The sequence below is a fragment of the Schistocerca serialis genome, chromosome 5, assembly GCF_023864345.2.
Source record: "Schistocerca serialis cubense isolate TAMUIC-IGC-003099 chromosome 5, iqSchSeri2.2, whole genome shotgun sequence".
Taxonomy (NCBI): domain Eukaryota; kingdom Metazoa; phylum Arthropoda; class Insecta; order Orthoptera; family Acrididae; genus Schistocerca; species Schistocerca serialis.
The window spans coordinates 417,037,407-417,060,179 of NC_064642.1; the positions used below are offsets into that span (position 1 = coordinate 417,037,407).

The 22,773-nt window shown below is 45.1% G+C and overlaps 1 protein-coding gene across 1 annotated transcript in view; it reads right to left on the minus strand.

The window, feature by feature from the left end:
* LOC126481563 (uncharacterized) overlaps positions 1-22,175 on the minus strand; it is a 61,502-nt gene extending 39,327 nt beyond the window's left edge. The window contains exons 1-2 of the mRNA XM_050105408.1: positions 21,981-22,175; positions 10,423-10,663 (exon numbers count right to left, since the gene is read on the minus strand). Of these exons, the coding sequence (XP_049961365.1) occupies positions 10,423-10,663; positions 21,981-22,149 (410 nt within the window). The 5' untranslated portion in view covers positions 22,150-22,175. The remainder of the gene's footprint in view (positions 1-10,422; positions 10,664-21,980) is intronic.
* Between the last annotated feature and the right edge of the window lie 598 nt (positions 22,176-22,773).

Here is a 22,773-nt window from a genome sequence, read left to right on the forward strand (position 1 = left end):
GGGGGGGGGTGGCAACGTGGCAGGATACTTTCTCTGTCCAGGTGACGCGTTTTGCGGCGTGCTGCTTGTCCAGCGCCCTCTGCTTAGCACGGCCGCCGCTCGCTTGGCTCAGCAAACTCGGTCGGCGGCAGTGAGAGAGGGAAGCACCCCGAGTAGTCAGTAGGCGCTCGGTGTACTGAGGGGACGGCGAGCGGAACTGGGCTGCGGAGGCAGTCGCCGCTCAACACAGGCTCTGAGGTGTGGTGTTGATCTGTTATTCTGCGCAACGGATTAATCTGAGATGTGTGGCTCCTACAAGATGCAATTTCCACCCCCACACTACTACAGAAGTCAGACAGAAGCTCCTAACGTTCTAAAGAGAAATGCCTGAAAAACTTTCAGCAATAAATATCTTATGGAGTCGTCCGCTGTAAGGAAATGACACAAAAATTCACAAAATTTCTTACGTAACTAGTGGGATACTTGGGTACTGGAGTAGTGCTAGTAAGTGTAAGAAAAACATGAAACTAACGAAAGTTATTATTTATTTTGCAAAAATCCTGAGAAATCACAATGGCACTTTTCGTTATGAATTGAACAAGTTATATCCTGGTTCTTTTCGGAATGTGAGGGTACCTCTCAAAGGTAGGATTCGCTAATGAAATTTCTATACAAAGTCTAAAATGGTTGTTGACTTGGCAGAATGGCAGAGAGGCGCGCCTACTCAACTCGAATAATTATCCTTTAGAATATTGCTAGGTACGGTCGAGGCTGTCGCGTGTGAAATGCAGTGAAGTGTACTGTTGTGGAGGAAATACGGGGCTCGCAATAGCTGTAGCGCACAATACCGTAAGCTGCGATGCCTGCTGTCTGCGCCGCTCGCTGCTGACAAATAACATAACTCTCGTTCTATCTGGATTGACCTTCGCCAATCAAACTCTCCCTATACCTTGATGAAGTCAAGGATTCCTATTCGCCCCTAGTCTAACTATTGGCGTGGTACACCCGTCAGATAACCAGTCCACTGCGATGCCACTCAAAATTCGCTCGCAGGTGTTTAACACTCTGTCCGTTCACACCGCACAATAAGTGTGTCGGCCAAAACAGAGAACAACGCTTAATCGCAAGGACTCAATATAGACTAGCACTTCGATTCGCTCTCGACAGAGCTGCTCTCCCAGAGAAGTACTGAGGAGAGACTTGTCCCTCGCTCCAAGAGCGACGACAGAACGCCGCCTCTCCACTCCAGATGTGAAGGAGTATATCTGTCGGTCTCTTCCATTATTCCTTCAGCTCAAGGCGTCAGAAATATCGTCTGCCAATCAGCATTACCCTTCTAAAACAGGAGAATGACGTTTCGTTTAAGGTGACCAATCCGGAAACCTATAGCATTGACGATTGGCGTTTGCTGTCTCCCTGTGAAAATCTCTGAAACTGCATGCTATGTGTAAAGAATGCGTAGGCTGGCCACTCGCACACAATGTAGCGGAATTTGCTTTTAAGCCAAACACGGGATTGTTCCCCCCTTTCACTCGGGCCCACGCTGTCCGCTACACGGGCGGTCACTGGCCGACATAGGCTGGGTTGTCCTCTGAAGGGATCGGCGTCCCGTTGTGAGGTTTCTTTCCCAAACTAAAAGCTTCTGTGACCGTCATGTCTAGAATGTATGTGTGTACGCCAGCCTCGAGTATTTCAACTACGGTGCGTTTACATGTTAATTGCATATCGTTTACATGAATTCATACAACATTGACTTTATCTTATCGAGTTTGGGTTCAAATGAAGTGTCTTGATGTGCAGAATATAATTGTGAGGGCGGAATATGTAAGCAATGAAGGTCAGGAGACCACGACGTCGTACAAGGCTCTATTTAACACATTACCAAATACCATCGGGTTTCATATAACTAAATACAAGGACCAGTAATACACACATTTTCATTGTAGCTTAATACTAATGGCCTACATTATTACGAATGTTAGACAGTTCATAATGGTCAACTCATGTGAATGATGTGATGTGTGTGATGAAGTTTCCGGAGATGTCACGTCTGGCACATTTTCATATGTATTTGTACAGCTTGTGCATGGCTGGATGCTACTAATGAAATTGCTGTTCCATGAATGGATCCGGGGTGACAGGTTGAGTTGACAAGAAGCATCTGTGATGGCTTTCATAATAATTTTGGTTACTGCCTCCAGACTGTCAGGTGCTTTTCTTAAATGGTTGACCAAAAACAAAGTAACCGTCTGGATCATCATCATTTTTTGCCGGAATTTCTTTCAATACCCATACAAGCTATAGTTCACTGTTCTCAGTTCCTTTGTCATTACCCTTTGTCTTCTTCAGCCTCAAGGGCTTTAATATCCGAGTCTCAATTTGGTTCTTCAGTACGCTCAATTCTTGGGCTTACTGCGTTATTTCATCTGAATTCAGACTATCATACAAGAAACAGAAGCTGCTCGAAGTAGATATAACTGAATTTTCGTGTAGCACCTGAGTAGCTTTTCGAACTGCAGACTTTTCGATACTCTTTCAAAAGTCCATATGTCAGATATTTCCATTTCTTTTGCAACATCAGACCTACAAAGATACGTATGTAGTGTTTTAACTATCTGGCTTCTGGACGCTCTTTCGCTGGTATTCACCGTGGCTCTCGGCTGGGAACAGCTGCAGTCAGCGAAACTGTGCAAAGAGTTTGCAGAGCAATGTGGCCGAGCGGTTCTGGGTGCTACAGTCTGGAACCGCGCGACCGCTACGGTCGCAGGTTCGAATCCTGCCTCGGGCATGGATGTGTGTGATGTCTTTAGGTTAGTTACGTTTTAGTAGTTCTAAGTTCTAGTGGTCTGATGACCACAGCAGTTAAGTCCCATAGTGCTCAGAGCCATTTGAACCATTGTTTGCAGAGCGATGCCTTCCGCAAGCGACGGCAGAGGCTTCAAACTTTCGTCATCTTGTTGGAGCTACAGATGCAAAACATACCTGTGTATAAAATCACGCATCAGAGTATCACTTTATTACACTTACAGAAATATTTTCATTACTTTTGATGGCACTGCGTGACAGCAACTATAAATTACATATACAGCCGTTGAGGCATATGGAAAATGTAGCGATTTGTCGATTTTGAAAGATTCGTTCTTGTACACACACTTGACACATGGGAATTTAGCAGTATTTAATGTAGAGGAAATAAAATGTATTCAAGGCAAAATTCCATATTTCAATATTGGTGCTGAAGCATTCAGCCTACCTGATCGTGTTTAGCTGCTACACCACGAAGATGACGTGATACAGACGCGAAATTTAACCGACAGAAAGAAGATGCTGTGATATGCACATGATTAGCTTTTCAGAGCATTCACACAAGGTTGGCGCCGGTGGCGACACCTACAACGTGCTGATATGAGGAAAGTTTCCAACCGATTTCTCTTACACAAACAGCAGTTGACCGGCGTTGCCTGGTAAAACGTTGTTGTGATGCCTCGTGTAAGGATTGTAGCCAATCGCGATTGCGGTTTATCGTATCGCGATATTGCTGCTAGCGTTGGTCGAGATCCGATGACTGTTAGCAGAATATGGAATCGGTGGGTTCAGGAGGGTAATACGGAACGCCGTATTGGATCCCAACGGCCTCGTATCACTAGCAGTCGAGATGACAGGCATCTTATCCGCATGGCTGTAACGGATCGTGCAGCCACGTCTCGATCCCTGAGTCAACAGATGGGGACATTTGCAAGACAACAACCATCTCCACGAACAGTTCGACGACGTTTGCAGCAGCACGGACTATCAGCTCGGAGACCATGGCTGTGGTTTCCCTCGACGCTGCATCACAGACAGGAGCGCCTGCAATGGTGTACTCAACGACGAATCTGGGTGCACGAATGGCGAAACGTCATTTTTTCTAATGAATCCAGGTTCTGTTTACAGAATGACGATGGTCACATCCGTGTTTCGCGACATCGCGGTGAACGCACATTGGAAGCATGACGGTATGGGGTGTCATTGGTTACAAGTCTCGGTCATCCCTTGTTCGCGTTGACGGCACTTTGAACAGTGGACGTTAAATTTCAGATGTGTTACGACCCGTGGCTCTACCCTTCATTCGATCCCTGCGAAACCCTACATTTCAGCAGGATAATGCACGACCGCATGTTCAGGCCATGTTCGGGCCTTTCTGGATACAGAAAACTTCGACTGCTGCCCTGGCCAGCACATTCTCCATATCTCTCACCAATTGAAAACGTCTGTTCAATGGTGGCCGAGCAACTGGCTGGTCACAATACGCCAGTCACTACTCTTGATGAACTGTGCTATCGTGTTGATGCTGCATGGGCAGCTGTACCTCTTCACACAATCGGATCTCTGTTTGACTCAATGCCCAGGCGTATCATGGCCGTTATTACGGCGAGAGGTAGTTGTTCTGGGTACTGATTTCTCAGGATCTATGCACCCAAATTGCGTGAAAATGTAATCACATGTCAGTACTAGTAAAATATATTTGTCCAATGAATACCCGTTTATGATCTGCATTTCTTCTTCGAGTAGCAATTTTAATGGCCGGTAGTGTATGAACAATTTCCAATAATTCCACGACAGTGTGAACGTCTAGGGTATAAGGAAAAGTACAGGCATTCAAGAGAGGACAAAAGCTGGTGCTTGCACTTGTAAGGTGTCAGGCAAATCCAACACCTTCCATGAAAACCCTGACATGATAAGCAAATCCAGTAGTATGTCACATAGCTCCGATTAAATCGTTACATTAAATTAACCAAAGTAATACGAGTAACGAGTGAGCAAATGGAATACCACAGACTAACACAAGAATGCCTAAATGCATGTCATACCTTCCCACCATGAGACAGACGCAGTTCCGAGGGGAGAAACGAGAACAGAAGCCGAGAGCAGAATCGTGTTAAGCTGGAAGGCCCTACGATAAGGGACGGACACCCACGTCGCCAGCTAACCGCTAGGACCACACCCCAGCCGCAAGTTTTAGCGTGAGACTTTTTCGTGTCTCTGTTACGTCAGGACCACCCCCCAGCCCAGGTTAAAAGCTAGAGCCCTCCAGAAGAACAGTATAGATCTTACGATAACACAAAAAGGGCCACCCCAGCTGCAAGTTTTAGCGTGAGACTTTTTCGCGACTCTGTTACGTCAGGACCAACCCCCAGCCCACGTTAAAAGATAGAGCACTCCAGAAGAACAGTATAGATCTTACGATAACGCTAAAAGGACCACACCAGCTGCAAGTTTTAGTGCGAGACTTTTTCGCGTCTCTGTTACGTTGCAAACTTTAAAAACATTGCCCCACCACGAAAAGTATAACGTTTCTCATTGGATAGACAGAATTTTTGTAGGCGGAGCTTAAGGTTAACATTGAGACCCTGATTGGTCAGATGGAAACACAGCCAGATAGTTTTTTTAAACCAACTTCGGTAAATTGTAGTAAGGAGAAGTTAGGAGAGAGTTGCTTCCGAGACGGCGAGGTGAGAGGAGCTGTACTGCCCGCCGCCCCCTGACGAACACCGACAAGGTAATGAACGCACGCGATGCCGCATAACAGTGCATAAAGCTTCACTCAGAACTGCAGAAGTCTCATCTGTTACACGCCCTTTTTGCGTAATACTAGTGTCGATCGTCAATTAAAGCTCATGGTGTTTACATTTGCCACTTGAAGTAAAAGTCTGAAACGCGATGATTTTTCTGTTATATAGTTATTGAGAAGCCACATCAGCCACTGTAATTTACGACAAGTTAGATAAGTAATTAAAGATAATTGAGGGTCACTGTAGACCATTTTGATAGTTTTCTCTGTTGTGAAACTTAATTTAAACCTAGATTATAGATGTGATATGGCATAGGTCATCCTTCGATCCATTGTAGAACTTGGAAACCCATTCAGGGAATATTCGTCCACATTTTTGTTGAACGCAGTTGGTTTTTACCATCCTGTATTAAAACATTTCCTTTTATCAATAGTGCAATTTATAAACAATGTTTTGTGAGTAGAATAAAATTTCCAATGGTAAACTTAACTGCTTTTTCGACGTTATTTTACCAGCTAACTAAAAATAGGAAAGCCTTGAACCCCTTCCACTAAATTTAGTTAGTATTAAGATTCTTTTACAGGGAGTGCAGTGGAGCTGACGATGAAATCATTAAGTATTTGGTTATATCATCGCTAGTCTCACTGAACTCTTCTGCATTCTAAATGTCATGTGTGGTCTGGCGTCTCCTTACCAGCAACAGGTCCCAGGTTCAAACTAGTCCATTCCCTAAAAAACACGCTCAGAGCGTCGTTGCGCGAAAGTGGTAGGGAGACACGATATAGAACAAACAGACACCACGCAGAATGTTAGACACTTTTCAGGGATGCTAGGTGCGATTTACAAGATGTGCGTGATGCTGACCTACTACATTACGCACATCAAATTGCGTGCGACATATATTACAGTGATCCCAATGGAAGCAGTGGGCGTTTGTCTACATTGAAAAAGTGCCACAGAACTGGAACCAGGAGACAGCGAAATTTCAGGCAAAGCGTCAATTTCATGATGCAGAAGGAACAGTAGAATCGTCATTTACAATTCAGATGAACAAACTTATCCGATCGTTCAATATGTTTTCAGCTCCGACCAATCTGGATTTGAATAGAAAATGCGTATGAAACAAACCTTGGAAATTGGAGGTAGCAAGGGAGCTGTATGAAGATCAACTAACGTCAATGTCTTAACGCGTCCGTATACCATTATGCAGACTGTTAATCTGGATGGTAAATTGTCTGGAAAGCTATTTATTGTGCTCTAAGATGCTGGAGGTCCTCTGCTCCCCCTTTCATGTGTGTATGATCTTATAAGGGCAGAAGGGAATATTTACGTCACAACAAACAAGTGTGGTAAAATGGGCATAAGCGAACTACAACCACGGTATGAGCACTGCTTCTGGTTAATATCTGGTGAAAATAACTTGATTCCCGGTCTCCAGACAAAAATCATACACCTTTAGAGCAAACTGCCCCTCCTGAGAAGTGTGTGACGTTGCTATTCATACAACCTGGAACCGCTGGACAATTCATCCTCTGGATGTTTATTTTTTCGGTGATTATAAAACATATTATCTCACTACCTGCAGCTATGTGTTAAAGGATAGCCAGTTTCATGACAAGCTACAAGACAGCATGCATTTGTGTGCATGCGATTCACATTCCATATTACTCTGTACACATTCTTTAAGGGTGGGTACCTAGCTGAAGTCCTGCACGCCTTCGATCTCGATGGGACGAACCTTTGTGATCACTGCGGCGCGCCATTTTTCATTCGGTGTTCATGGTCCAAATTAATGGTTTCTTTTGAACATTTCTCGAATGTCAACAATGTCCATGTTTTGAAGTGTAATACATACATCCCACACATAGCTGATATCTGCACCTCCCAGGGACTCATTTTCGATGACCCTCCTGATGCACATGGCGAGTCATTAGCAGCTAATATTTTTGCTGTCATAATTGTTAACACAACACTTTCAAATGAGCCTTACGAAAGATTGAACTTGTGACCTCGCTCTCAAGGGGTTCCTTGTCAGAGAGAACTGCATGGATTGGAGGTTTGTAGTCAGGTATGTTGCAAAAGGCTGTTGCTCGCAGCGGTAGGTAGAGCTGCACATGTTCATTAGGCCAGACAACACAGAAACTGGACAGCAGTTCATTGAGGGGCGCCAACAAGTGTCGATTTTGCTTCTTTGTAAATCTTCCGACGGTGCAGTGAGGCATTTGGCATGCATTGTGTACGTGGTGTAGTTCAGGCCAGAGATGGTTCTGAGTTGTTATGAGGGTGTTTTTGGTACAACGTCTTGGTTCCACTCATTCGGGCTTCCATGCATCTGAACCAGGACGCTCATTTCAAGATGATCAATGAGTGTTTCCCTATCATCTCCCTTTTTGTGACAAGTATGCTGTTTACATTTCCATCTCACAAGATAACAAAAGCCGTGTTCACATGGTTCTACAGATAAACTGAGGTGGTGTATCACTTCTGGATTGGTCCGCTAAACCTATATAAACTATGTGGGAGTCATTTGCGAGTATGTGAGACTTGGCAGTCAATATTCTCGCAGGCTGGTAGCTCTACAGGATCTATTCATCAATGAATGACTTAAAAAAAATGGTTCAAATGGCTCTAAGCACTAGGGGACTTAACTTCTGAGGCCATCAGTCCCTTAGACTTAGACCTACTTAAACCTAACTAACCTAAGGACATCACACACATCCATGCCCGAGGCAGGATTCGAACCTGCGACCATAGCAGCAGCGCGGTTGCGGACTGAAGTGCCTAGAACCGCTCGGCCACAATGGCCAGCTTCATGACTTCAGCTATGCAGGCCATACCTCAAGAAAGTAATAGACTATCGGCTCGTATAGCTGAGGCCATTATACAGGGTGTTACAAAAAGGTACGGCCAAACTTTCAGAAAACACTCCTCACACACAAATAAAGAAAATATGTTATGTGGACATGTGTCCGGATACGCTTAATTTCCATGTTAGAGCTCATTTTAGTTTCGTCAGCTTGTACTGTACTTCCTCGATTCACCGCCAGTTGGCCCAATTGAAGGAAGCTAATGTTGACTTCGGTGCTTGTGTTGACATGCGACTCATTGTCTACAGTACTAGCATCAAGCACATCAGTACGTAGCGTCAACAGGTTAGTGTTCATCTCGAACGTGGTTTTGCAGTCAGTGCAATGTTTAGAAATGCGGACTTGGCAGATGCCCATTTGATGTATGGATTAGCACGGGGCAATAGCCATGGCGCGGTACGTTTGTATCGAGACAGATTTCCAGAACGAAGGTGTCCTGACAGGAAGACGTTCGAAGCAATTGATCGGCGTCTTAGGGAGCACGGAACATTCCAGCCTATGACTCGCAACTGGGGAAGACCTAGAACGACGAGGACACCTGCAATGGACGAGGCAATTCTTCGTGCAGTTGACGATAACCCTAATGTCAGAGAAGTTGCTGCTGTACAAGGTAACGTTGACAACGTCACTGTATGGAGAGTGCTACGGGAGAACCAGTTGTTTCCGTACCATGTACAGCGTGTGCAGGCACTATCAGCAGCTGATTGGCCTCCACGGGTACACTTCTGCGAATGGTTCATTCAACAATGTGTCAATCCTCATTTCAGTGCAAATGTTCTCTTTACAGATGAGGCTTCATTCCAACGTGATCAAATTGTAAATTTTCACAATCAACATGTGTGGGCTGACGAGAATCCTCACGCAATTGTGCAATCACGTCATCAACACAGATTTTCTGTGAACGTTTTGGCAGGCATTGTTGGTGATGTCTTGATTGGGCCCCATGTTCTTCCACCTACGCTCAATGGAGCACGTTATCATGATTTCATACGGGATACTCTACCTGTGCTTCTAGAACATGTGCCTTTACAAGTACGACATAACATGTGGTTCATGCACAATGGAGCTCCTGCACATTTCAGTCGAAGTGTTCGTACGCTTCTCAACAACAGATTCGGTGACCGATGGATTGGTAGAGGCGGACCAATTCCATGGCCTCCACGCTCTCCTGACCTCAACCTTCTTGACTTTCATTTATGGGGGCATTTGAAAGCTCTTGTCTACGTAACCCCGGTACCAAATGTAGAGACTCTTCGTGCTCGTATTGTGGACGGCTGTGATACAATATGCCATTGTCCAGGGCTGCATCAGCGCATCAGGGATTCAATGCGACGGAGAGTGGATGCATGTATCCTCGCTAACAGAGGACATTTTGGCTCTGAGCACTATGGCACTTAACTTCTTTGGTCATCAGTCCCCTAGAACTTAGAACTACTTAAACCTAACTAACCTTAGGACATCACACACATCCATGCCCGAGGCAGGATTCGAACCTGCGACCGTAGCGGTCTCGCGGTTCCTGACTGTAGCGCCTAGAACCGCTCGGCCACCCCGGCCGGCGAGGACATTTTGAACATTTCCTATTACAAAGTGTTTGAAGTCACACTGGTACTTTCTGTTGCTGTGTGTTTCCATTCCATGATTAATGTGTTTTGAAGAGAAGTAATAAAATGAGCTCTAACATGGAAAGTAAGTGTTTCCGGACACATGTCCACATAACATATTTTCTTTCTTTGTGTGTGAGGAATGTTTTCTGAAAGTCTGGCCGTACGTTTTTGTAACGCCCTGTATAATGGACTCTCCTGGTTATCTAGTTGAGGTCATTATTAAGATCAGAATAGGTTCTGAAGGTGCTAGCATACTGTCTCCTAGGGGCTGACCAATGTGGTGTTCAGTGTGGTTACTGATGGACATTAGTCTCACACAAAACGAAAAGTAGAAGATAATATACGGAACAAATTTAAGAATAGGAGGAGAGGATTAGACGTACGATTAGTGGTCGCGGCCTTCGGTGGCGTACATACCCCTGTACAGAGTAGGAGTTGATGCAGTTGGCAGCGATGTGGCAACTCAGCTCCCTGGAGAGTTGCACGGCAGCGTCCACCGTCAGGCCACGGATCTTCTCTGTGACGAAGCCGCACTTCAGCTCGTCTGCATGCCGGAAAGGTTTCATGTCCCAGGTGGTCGGTACCAGGCGTCCGACAGCTGGCAACGTGGGGGACGACTGGTCGAGGTTGTCGCACGTTTCGTACAGCTGGTAATCATCTGCAAAACGCGTTTCAGTCACCCTGTGGTCTGCAAACTGACTGCTCGGAGACGCTGTCATCAGCTTTCAATCTGCATCAGCACTGCTCACCATTGAAATTGCAAGACCGTGAAAGCAGTAACCAAGCAATGACACATGACACGGTGTGTGCTACACTCTTACACAGAGAAATGATTAACATTTGAGGTGGTTGTTAACACCATTGTTGCGGCTTTCATTGAAGCCGACAGTGGTGTAGTTGATGACAACATCGGACACACGAGTTGCATCGCATCATCTTTTCAGACGAGTCCCAGTTCTGATCATAGCGTCACTGTGGACGCGTCAAGGTATGGAGGCTCCAAGAAGAGCAAAGGTTGCATTCATCGTGCCCAGGCGACAGTTGCCGTCATCGTGTCGACTGTCATTTGGTACGCAGTGTACAGTCGGTAACGTGGACCCCGGCCATTACATTCCTCAGTTCTTAAGACTGGTGTGTCTGTTGTGTTTTCAGGATCTCTGTGGCGCTATCTTTCAACAGAATAACTCGAGGTTGCACGTTGTCCATCGTGCCATGATCTACACCAAGATGCAGGGCCGTTACCCTGAGCAGAAGTTCCTCCAAATCTCTCACTCAGTAAGCATCTGGTCAGTGGTTGCCTCCACTCAGCACCCACAGAACCCCGGCACAGGGGTGACGCAGCAGCAGGCGGCATTCCCGTGTCCTGTCATCCTAGTGCAATGTGACCCGATGCCCAGCCAGATAAGAAATGTTCTTGGTGATACAGGTGGCAGCACTATGTACTAAATTTTGCATCCTGTATACCCCAACCAACTGTGAATGTAAGAGTCGCGTTCTGCCTACCATATTGTATACATGCTACAAATTTCGATAGCTCCTGTCTTTTCTGGTGTTACAATTACTGTAACGGTCAGGAGTGTACTTCTAAATCCACAATATAGCAATCACTGTGAACTGCTTGGGAGGGGTACTTTCCATTGTACTATACACTAGGGTGTCTTCCCAACATTTTAGCACATTGTGCACAGATGTAAGGAAAGAATGTCTCCTAAAGCCGTCGGCACACGGACCGTGCTGTCGAACGTCAACGTTGAGCGTGCCAAGTTCAACGTGCTGCTGAACGCTCAGGAACGATGCGACTTGTGCACACGGTACGTGGGCCCCAACGTGGTATACGCGATCGCAACGCACTGCAGCGGCAGTTGAGTGATGACTGCAGCGGCAGTTGAGTGATGTTCCTAGTTCGTAAGTCACACTGTTTACTCAAAGGGCGCGCGTAAAATTCCCACATTAGCTCTATTAAAACGCAAATTTCCTCCATCGTCCACGAAAAGGAAAGTACCATGTCCAATCAATAAGGACACAGGCTTATAAAAGTTCCATTACAAACAGTGCAGTACAAAGTTGGAATACTTCTCCGCATAAGATAAACATTATTTCATCATTCCCACATTTTAGTAAAACCCCAAGGTCAGTCTTACTTGATCAGTGTTCCTACCCAGTAGCAGAATCTTTGCAACATGTGAATTACGAAGCGTAAAAGAAAAATGAGCAAAATATCTTTATACAAGTAGCGCAAGCTGTCCTGTAGATTAAGCCAATCGAACAAAGTCGTCCCTCAAAAAAGGCGAACTTATATTTACATAACATCAAATATTATAGTATATACTTATATTAAACTAATAATAAAGTATCAGAATCCAATAAAAGCGCGAATGTTAGGAAAAAAATTGGAAGTGGCAAGACGCAAACCACCGCCCCATCAAATTTTCCTAATCTGGGCAGTGACGCTAGTCAATACGCTACACCAGTAACAGACAGCGAACGTCTAATCACAGTATGTTAGCTCTTACAGAAAACCTTACTGGTAGATATGTTACTAATTGAAATTTAATTATAACAAATTGTACCAAGAACAATGCGTTTTGGGTGGATCTTCAGTGTGTCGCTGGCTTCAAATAGCCTACTCTCATAATACGCAAGTTACAATAATTCTTTTGCCACGAATATGATGTTTCTCATTATTTTATTGCAACGAATGACACAGTTAACAACGGGTTTTCGAGTGATTCTCAATTTGTTGGTGCTCAGAAACGGCATATATACATATAAGCTTGAAATGAAAGCCAATATGGCGCCTCACAACTCTGTACTGAAGGGGGACAGCGTGCGTGTGACGTAGGTGGCGTTGTGCCACCTCATTGGTCAACGCTCAGACACACGCTCAGAATATCTGACAGGCCAGATATTGCTCTGCACGTTCGGAAAGACTTCCGAACGTGCTATTTCACGCTATGACGTCAGAAACTCGGCACGCTCAACACTCAACGTTCGGATGCACGGTCCGTGTGCCGACGGCTTAAGGTTACTCTGTGCATGCAGCAGTTGGTCGAACCTTGTCTCCAAGGTGTCCCAGGAACCGATATGTAAGTAGCTGCAGTACAAGCGTTGATTCCTCGCTTAATACCCGTTCTTGATACTTTGTAGGCTCTCAGAGGATAGCTAACGTATGCTTCCTGCTAGGTTTTAAAACTTCCCTGTGACCTTCTATGAGACTGAGGAAAGCCTGTGACCATTCTTGTCACCCTCTTTGTATGTGTATTTGTACATTCGATATTCCCTCTTAGTCCTACTTAATATGGACAGCATGCATTTGGCCAATATTGTGGAAGGGGTCACACAGGCATGTCTTATTTCCCCAGTATTCTACCACGTGCTCCTCCTCTCATTCAGCCTATGTGATCGTTCGATTTACAAATAGTTACACCAGATATTTCTACGATCTGACTAATCCAATTTGTGAAATGCACGATTTTTTGTTTCTTAACATTTGAAGTAAGATGACATTCTTTGGACTATATAGAGATTGCATCAGTATCTGTCCGGATATTTGTGCAGCTTTTTCGACTTAACACTCCATTACAGATGAAACAATCACTGGAGGTCATTATTAAAATTTTCTACTGTATATCTGACATACGTCACTAACAGTAAGGGTCCCAACTTACTTCCCTGTGGTTACCTGTACGTCTATGAGACGACAACCTTTCCATGCCATGTCATCTCTACCAGAATCAAGCCACGAATTTCATTTGATAATCCATTTAGTAAGCATTGGCCTGATAATTAGTCAAATTCTATTACAAAACCATTTAAAAAACTCTACCTGATTGCCTTCAACGTGGCCTTTGGTATAACACGTGTCAAAAGTGTAAGTCTGTGTTTTGCAGAATCTAAGATGGGTGGCGTGTAAGAGTGTTCAAGGTACTTCGAGTTTCCAACACAATATGCAACAAATATGAGACAGACAAAAAATGGTTCAAATGGCTCTGAGCACGATAGGACTTAACATCTGAGGTCATCAGTCCCCTAGACTTACAACTAGTTAAACCTAATTAACCTAAGGACATCACACACATCCATGCCCGAGGCAGGATTCGAACCTGCGACCGTAGCATCAGCTCGCCTCTGGACTGGAGCGCCTACAACCGCTCGGCCACAGCGGGCGGCGGAGACAGACAGATAATTGGAACATTAAACACTGTTGTTACTAAATGGGATCGCACAGACCGTGGGCAGTTCGGCGAGCAATCCATAGAACCATAAGTAACTCAGCATCATTAAGTTGTGGAATTCATCATTGCGCAAACACGTCCTACCATAGCAACGTGGAATGTACTCGGCTAGTCACAGAGAGGTTTTTCAAGTAAAAAATGCACTTCTAAAATGATTTCATTGGTGAGATCGAGTACGTGAGCTTACCAATCAGATGCATGAACACGCCTAAGTAAAAACATTGCAGTCTGCTAGGGGAGAGACACTGTTACGTTCGTGTGGGAGACGTCACTGCGACACTTCACGAGAGACGCTTGCTTCGATGTGAGGCAGTTTTGAGCTGCTGCTCGCAGGTGGCCCGAGACCCGCTTCTCAGTGCAGTGACAGTCAGTGAGTCTCTACTGCTGAGGCCGCGGCTCCAGTAGACATCCAACAGCGGCCAGCGACTCCTCACGTGCCTCCACACCGACTGTCATCTTCTGGAATGACACATACTTTATCTCCCTCATCATTGCCTGCCAATGTTTTTCTCAGAGTTATAACCTCATTAAAGGGGGCAGGAGGTCACAGGGGTCGAACTGGAGAGCAAGAGAGGCACCACAGGACATTTTAATTTCCACTGTCTATACTTTTGCAAATAAAATCATAAAAGGAAGGATTCAGGATTCACACTCATAGCAGTGGAAGTTCAACAACATAACAAAATAATTTTTTTACATGTAAAAATTTCATCATTTTTTCACTTACTATTGGCTGCAGTTGTTGGTATAAGTCAACTTTTCTTCATAATTAAGAGAGGTTCTCCGACGAATTTTGCACAGCTTTGCCGCAGAGGTAGCACCGGTTCCCGTTGGATCACCGAAGTAAAGGGCTGTCGGGCTGGGCTAGCACTTGGATGGGTGACCACTCGGTCTGCCGAGCGCTGTTGGCAAGAGGGACGCACTCAGCCCTTGTAAGGCAAACTGAGGAGCTACTTGACTGAGAAGTAGCGGCTCCGGTCTCAGAAACTGACATACGGCCGTGAGAGCGGTGTGCTGACCACATGCCCCTCCATACCCGCATACGGTGATGACTATGGGCTGAGGATGACACGGCGGCCGGTCGCTGCCGACGGGCTTTCATGGCCTGTTCGGGCGGAGTAGTATATAAACCATACTTACAGGTGTATGAAACTCTAGATTTTATTTAATTTATGGGAAAATGAATGAGCTGTTACATTTTAAACTCCATGTTTAGAAAAAACTCAAACTTTATAATGAATTAACTCAATTTTACGACAGTTTTTAATAAATTTGGAAAATTGTAGAGTTTCATACACCTGTAAGTATGGTTTGCATGCTGTGCAAAATTCATCGAAGAATCTCTCTTACTTATGAAGAAAAGTGTACCTATAGCAACAAATACAGCCATTAGTAAGTGAAGAAATGATGAAATTTCACATGTAAAAAATATTTTGTTATGTTTTTGAACATCCACTACTATGGGTGTGAATCCTGAATCCTTCCTGGTCATGCTGACAAAGTTTTATCAATTTATTTGTAAAAGTATAGGCAGTGGAAATGAAAATGTCCTGTGGTACCTCTTCTGCTCCAAGTCGCCCCGTTTGGCGTCGTACCTTCGTTAATATAACGAACACACATCGTTTTCTTTCCTCAATATATGTAATTTCGGATGACTTCGTGCCTTCTCGTATATTCTTGTAGGCTGTGTCCCTGACATTTGTTTGCCTAAACTTTAACTGAATTGGAATAGTGTCACAGTTGGGGCCAGTGGCTGAGAAACTTTGTCTGTCCTTTTTTTATCACCAAAATGAAATGTTGTTACTAATATTTGTGGTTTTGTTATGACTGTAAGGCGCCCCTCCTCCAGGTACGTGACTGGCTGCAGGGTCACGGTGTCTCCTCGTGAAGCGATCCTCTCCCACAACACCGACCTGTTGCAAGAACCTCACTGTACGGCATTTCAAAATGAGTACAACGATTACGAAAGGCTACAGCTATTTAACTCATAACAATTCAGCGATAAGAGCTGAAGAGAACACGAAAGAAAGTTAAAAACAAGTTTACGTACGTAACAGGTGTTCTATGGGACTCCTCTCGGTCAAACGGACAACATCTAAACCAGAGGTCGGCAATGAGACAGCCCCATTCCGCAGCCAGCTGCATGAGCCGAGCAGCCGAGACCAGCTAATATAATAATACTATCTAATACGAGGCGTGTTTTTTTTTAAGTAAGTGCCGTTTTGAAATTAGAAAAAGACGTGCTAAGATATCTCGATAATTTTATTTTTACATGAAAGCCTGTACCTTAATCTACGCACCATCTGATTCTTCCTTGTTTACGTTGTGTACTGAGTGTTTAAGATGCCTCCGAAAGTCGTGAGTCCCGCCGACTGTGAAATACGGGCTGTTATAAGATTTCTCAGTGCTAAAGGCCTAAAAGCGATCGATATTCATCGTGAGATCTGTGCAGTTTACGGAGAAAACATTATGAGTGATGGAATGGTAAGAAAGTGGGTGAGAGCATTTAAAGATGGCCGCACAAATGTGCATGATGAACAACGGAGTGGACGTCCTTCGGTCGCTAATGAAAGTTTGGTGCAGGAAGTGCACAATAAGGTGTGAGAAAACAGACGCTTTTCGATTTCCTCCTTGCGGGATGACTTTCCTAATGTTTCTCGTAGTGTTTTGTATGGCATTGTGACCGAGTCCTCGAATTACCGAAAATTGTGCGCACGTTGGGTACCGAAAATGTTGACGGATGTGCGCAAAACCAAACGTTTAGACAGTGCATTGACTTTCCTTGAGCGGTACCACAACGACGGTGATGATTTCTTAAGCCAAATTGTTACGGGCGATGAAGCATGGGTGACCTACGTCACACCAGAATCAAAGCAACAGTCCGTGGAAGTTGAGCAAGGGCATCGTTTTGCTGCAAGACAATGCCCGTCCGCATGTGGCGAATCAGACCAAAGATCTCATCACATCTTTTCGATGGGAAACTCTAGATCATCCTCCGTACAGCCCCGGTCTTGCGCCCAGTGACTATATCTGTTCCTGCACTTAGGCGGTCAGCGTCTTCAAGACGATGACGAAGTCAAAACAGTGGTGATGCAGTGGTTAACAAGTCAGGCGGCAGACTTCCATGAGGAGGGTATTCAAAAACTGGTACAACGTTATGACAAGTGCCTCAATATTGACGGCTATTATGTAGAAAAGTAGATTAAGGTACAGGCTTCCATGTAAAAATAAAATTATTGAGATATCTTACCAAGTCTTTTTTAATTTCAAAACGGTACTTACTTACAGAAACACGTGCTGTAAAGACTACATGGCATTATGCGCAGTAAAGGCGTAAGAGTAGCCACAGAAACGAACCTTGCTGAATATAATACGTTATGGTACAATGCATTGTGGAGTTGAAATGGCTAGTCAAAGCATTGCGGTAAAGTGGCCTTCTACTCCGAAGCGCCAAAGCAACTGGTATTGGCAAGCGTATTCAAATACAGATATACAAAGAGGCAAAATACGGCGCTGCGGTCGGCAACGCTTGTGTAAGACAAGTGCCTGGCGCAGTTGTTAGGTCGGTTACTGCTGCTACAATGGCAGGTTATCAAGATTTAGGTGAGTTTGAACGTGGCGCATGACCGATAGGACCAGTATCTCCGAGGTGGCGATGAAGTGGGGATTTTCCCGAACAACTATTTTACGAGTGTGTCGTGAATATCGGGAATCCGGTAAAACATCAAGTCTCCCACATCGCCGCGGTCGGAGAAAGATCCTGCAAGAACGGGACCAACGACGACTGAAGAGAATCGTTGAATGTGACAGAAGTGCGACCCTTCCACAAACTGCTACAGATATAAATGCTGGGCCATCAACAAGTGTCAACGTACGAACCATTCGACAAAACACCATCGATATGGACTTTCGCAGCCGAAGGCCCACCCGTATTCCGTTAATGACTGCACGACACAAAGGTTTACGCCCTCCTGGGCCCGTCAACACCGACATAGGACTGTTGATGACTGGAAACATGTCGCCTGGTCGGACGAGTGTCGTTTCAAATAGTATCGAGCGGATGGACGTGTACGAGTATGAATCCACTAACCCTGTATGTCAGTTCAGGACTGTTCAAGATGGTGGAGGCTCTGCAATGGTGTGGGGCGTGTGCAGTTGGAGTGATATGGGAGCCCTGATACGTCTTGATACGACTGACAGGTGAAACGTACGTAAGCATCCTGTCTGATCACCTGCATCTATTCATGTCCGCTGTGCATTCTGACGGACTCGGGCAATTCCAGTAGAACAATGCGATACCCCAAACGTCTGGAATTGCTGCAGTGGTTCCAGGAACACTCTTCCAAGTTTAAACACATCCGCTGGCCACCAAACTCGCCAGACAAGAGCATCATTTTGCATACCTGAGCTGCCTTGCAACGTGCTGTTCAGAAGAGATCTCCACCCCCTCGTATTCTTACGCATTTATTGACACCCCTGCAGGATTCGTGGTTCCATTTCCCTCCAGCACGACTTCAGACATTAGTCGAGTCGATGCTACGTCGTGCTGCGGCACTTCTGCGTGCTCGCGGGGGCCCTACACGATATTAGGCAGGTGCAGCAGTTTCTTTGGCTCTTCAGTGTATTTCACAGTTCAATAGTTGGGAGTGTGATTAGTTGTTCACCGAAAGCGCAGGAGGAGCACAATGTTTAGTATGTGATAAAATATTAGGCATAAAAAGTACAATTTAGAATGTCGCTACATAAAACACCATTTCGACCTGTACGGAAGAGTAGAGGGTGAAATACAGTTCTCAGTAATCTACGCGAGAAAGGGACTAAAGTAGAGGTATGTATTATACTGTTGTACCTACGTACGGTATAAGTGAATAACGGCACCTAATAAACCAAAGTTTCGTTTTAAGTGAAAAATCCGCTAATTTCTTCCACAGGAATGTATACAGGGTGTTACAAAAAGGTACGGCCAAACCTTTCAGGAAACATTCCTCACACACAAATAAAGAAAAGATGTTATGTGGACATGTGTCCGGAAACGCTTAATTTCCATGTCAGAGCTCATTTTAGTTTCGTCAGTATGTACTGTACTTCCTCGATTCACCGCCAGTTGGCCCAATGAAGGAAGGTAATGTTGACTTCGGTGCCTGTGTTGACATGCGACTCATTGCTCTACATCAAGCACATCAGTACGTAGCATCAACAGGTTTGTGTTTATCACGAACGTGGCTTTGCAGTCACTGCAATGTTAACAAATGCGGAGTTGGCAGATGCCCATTTGATGTATGGATTAGCCCGGGGCAATACCCGTGGCGCGGTACGTTTGTATCGAGACAGATAGTGCTACGGGAGAACCAGTTGTTTCCGTATCATGTACAGCGTGTGCAGGCACTATCAGCAGCTGAGTGGCCTCCACGGGTACACTTCTGCGAATGGTTCGTCCAACAATGTGTCAATCCTCGTTTCAGTGCTAATGTTCTCTTTACAGATGAGGCTTCATTCCAACGTGATCAAATTGCAAATTTTCACGATCAACATGTGTGGGCTGACGAGAATCCGCACGCAATTTTGCAATCAGGTCATGAACACAGATTTTATGTGAACGTTTCGGGATCCATTGTTGGTGATGTCTTGATTGTGCCCCATGTTCTTCCACCTACGCTCAAAGGAGCACGTTATCATGATTTCATACGGGATACTCTACCTGTGCTGCTAGAACATGTGCCTTTACAAGTACGACATAACATGTGGTTCATGCACGATGGAGCTCCTGCACATTTCAGTCGAAGTGTTCGTACGCTTCTCAACAACAGATTCGGTGACCGATGGATTGGTAGAGACGGACCAATTCCATGGCCTCCACGCTCTCCTGACCTCAACCCTCTTAACTTTCATTTATGGGGGCATTTGAAAGCTCTTGTCTACGCAACCCCGGTACCAAATGTAGAGACTCTTCGTGCTCATATTGTGGACGGCTGTGATACAATACGCCATTGTCCAGGGCTGCATCGGCGCATCATGGATCCATGCGACGGAGGGTGGATGCATGTATCCTCGCTAACGGAGGACATTTTGAACATTTCCTGTAACAAAGTGTTTGAAGTCACGCTGCTACGTTCTGTTGCTGTGTGTTTCCAGTCCATGATTAATGTGATTTGAAGAAAAGTAATGAAATGAGCTTAACATGGAAAGTAAGCGTTTCCGGACACATGTCCACATAACATATTTTCTTTCTTTGTGTGTGAGGAATGTTTCCTGAAAGTTTGGCCTACCTTTTTGTAACACCCTGTATACCTCCTCTGGCAGTGCAGCTGTTCGTGCTAGTTACAGAATAGCTTTGCTGATCGCCCTTTCTTCCCAACCATTTTGTGAAGCACAGTTTGGAAGTCGTAGCAGACGAACAGTGTCCACAATTATCACGTTCTTTAGCAAGTTTGAAGCTGTCGCGTCGTATCGGAGTTCGTCAGCTGATACTGTGGAACAGTTGCAGGATGTTACTTCGAATGTCTTGGTATTTCCTATTGCCTTAGATGAGAGAACCGACTTATCGGACACAGCCCAGCTGGACATATTTATTGGCGGTGTCGATACAAACTTAGCAGTAAGGGAGGAAGCCCTTAATTCACGTCCTCTCAAAGACACCATGACAGGTGATGTACCGCAGTGCGTGGAAGATGTGTTTATCAGGTTTGGTCTGCCGTGGGGAGAGCTCGTTTCGGTCGCCACTGACGGAGCACCCTGCATGCACGGCTGTAGAGCAGGGCTCATAAGTCGTCTGAGAGGCAAACTACTGCAACACGAGGTGAGGGTCGTACCTGTGCATTGCTTGATTCATCAGCAAAACCCGTGCGCAAAACACGTCACAACGGCAAATATAATAATCGTAGTAGTGACAGCAGTTAATTTTATTAAGAGTCATGGACTGAACCATAGAGCCGGGCGGAGTGGCCGAGCGGTTCTAGGCGCTACAGTCTGGAACCGCGCGACCACTACGGTCGCAGGTTCGAATCCTGCCTTGGGCATGGATGTGTGTGGTGTCCTTAGGTTAGTTAGGTTTAAGTAGTTCCAAGTTCTAGGGGACTGATGACCTGAGAAGTAAGTCCCATAGTGCTCAGAGCCATTTGAACCATTTTGAACTGAACCATAGATAATTTAAAAGTTTCAATTTGATGATATTGGGCAATTTTGTGAAGTTCGTTGGTTCAGTAGAGGTAATATGTTGTTGGGCGTTTTTGATTTATTGGGCGAAATAGTTTTATTCATGGAAAAGAAGGGTCCTCCTGTCCATGAATTCACTGATCCTAAATGGATTAATGAGGTAGCATTTGTCACCGACATCACATCCCACGTGAATAAACTTAATCTCAAGTTGCAGGGAAGAAATACACTTAATACTCATTCTGTAGACAGTTTTACTGATTTCAAGTAAATGGTGGAGCTTCGTCAGCGTCAGATATTGTAAGGTGAGTTAGGCCACTTTCCTAACTGTCAGTGGCTAATTTACATTCTTTTGAAACTGTGCCACGTGATATCTCCTCGGTCGAAAAAGGGCTGAAAAAGTCCACTGACCTAAAAGGTTGAAAATTAAGTACATTTTTCCGAAATAAGGATACACTTCCACTGCGAGGTTGAGAACGCATTACCTTTCTTGACAACATTATGTGCAAAGCAAGCCAGCTCTCAGGTGTTCAGAACCGTACAGCGCTTAATGTCGTGCAGATCCGTGATGTACGAAGAGGTACTCACCGCGATGTATGCAGTACGTACTCCAGATCTCTGACAAACCAATGCTGACTGAGACTCTACCCGCTTGTTCTCCGGCGAATTTGATTTGTTTACAGACACAATCGAGCAACTCGTTGTCATTTGCTACCAGCAAAATCACCAACGATGCAACTACGCCTCCTGAATTCATGATTAGCTGTTGGGACTGAGAACACAGAAAACACACAGTGCGTATCGCTCAGAGCACGGGCCTCATATATAGCGACACGCGTGGCGAAGTCTTTCCGCAGGACGTGCAGACCGCAGCGAGTCACAGCCGTCCACAGACATCCGTCACAGAACCTTATTCGTTCGATTTACGAGTGCGTTTACAGCTACATCTATATAGAGACAGCGGAAGCCACCGTACGGTGCGTGGCTGAGGGTACCGTCTACCACTACTTTGACACTGTACCACACAAGCGGCTAGTAGTGAAATTGCGTGCTTATAGAATATCGTCTCAGTTATGTGACTGGATTTCTGATTTCCAGTCAGAGAGGTCACAGTTCGTAGTCACTGACGGAAAGTCACCGAGTAAAACAGAAGTGATTTCTGGCGTTCCCCAAGGTAGTGTTATAGGCCCTTTGCTGTTCCTAATCTGTATAAACGATTTGGGAGACAATCTGAGCAGCCGTCTTCGGTTGTTTGCAGATGACGCTGTCGTTTATCGACGAATAAAGTCATCAGAAGATCAAAACAAACTGCAAAACTATTTAGAAAAGATATCTAAATGGTGCGAGAAGTGGCAGTTGACCCTAAATAACGAAAAGTGTG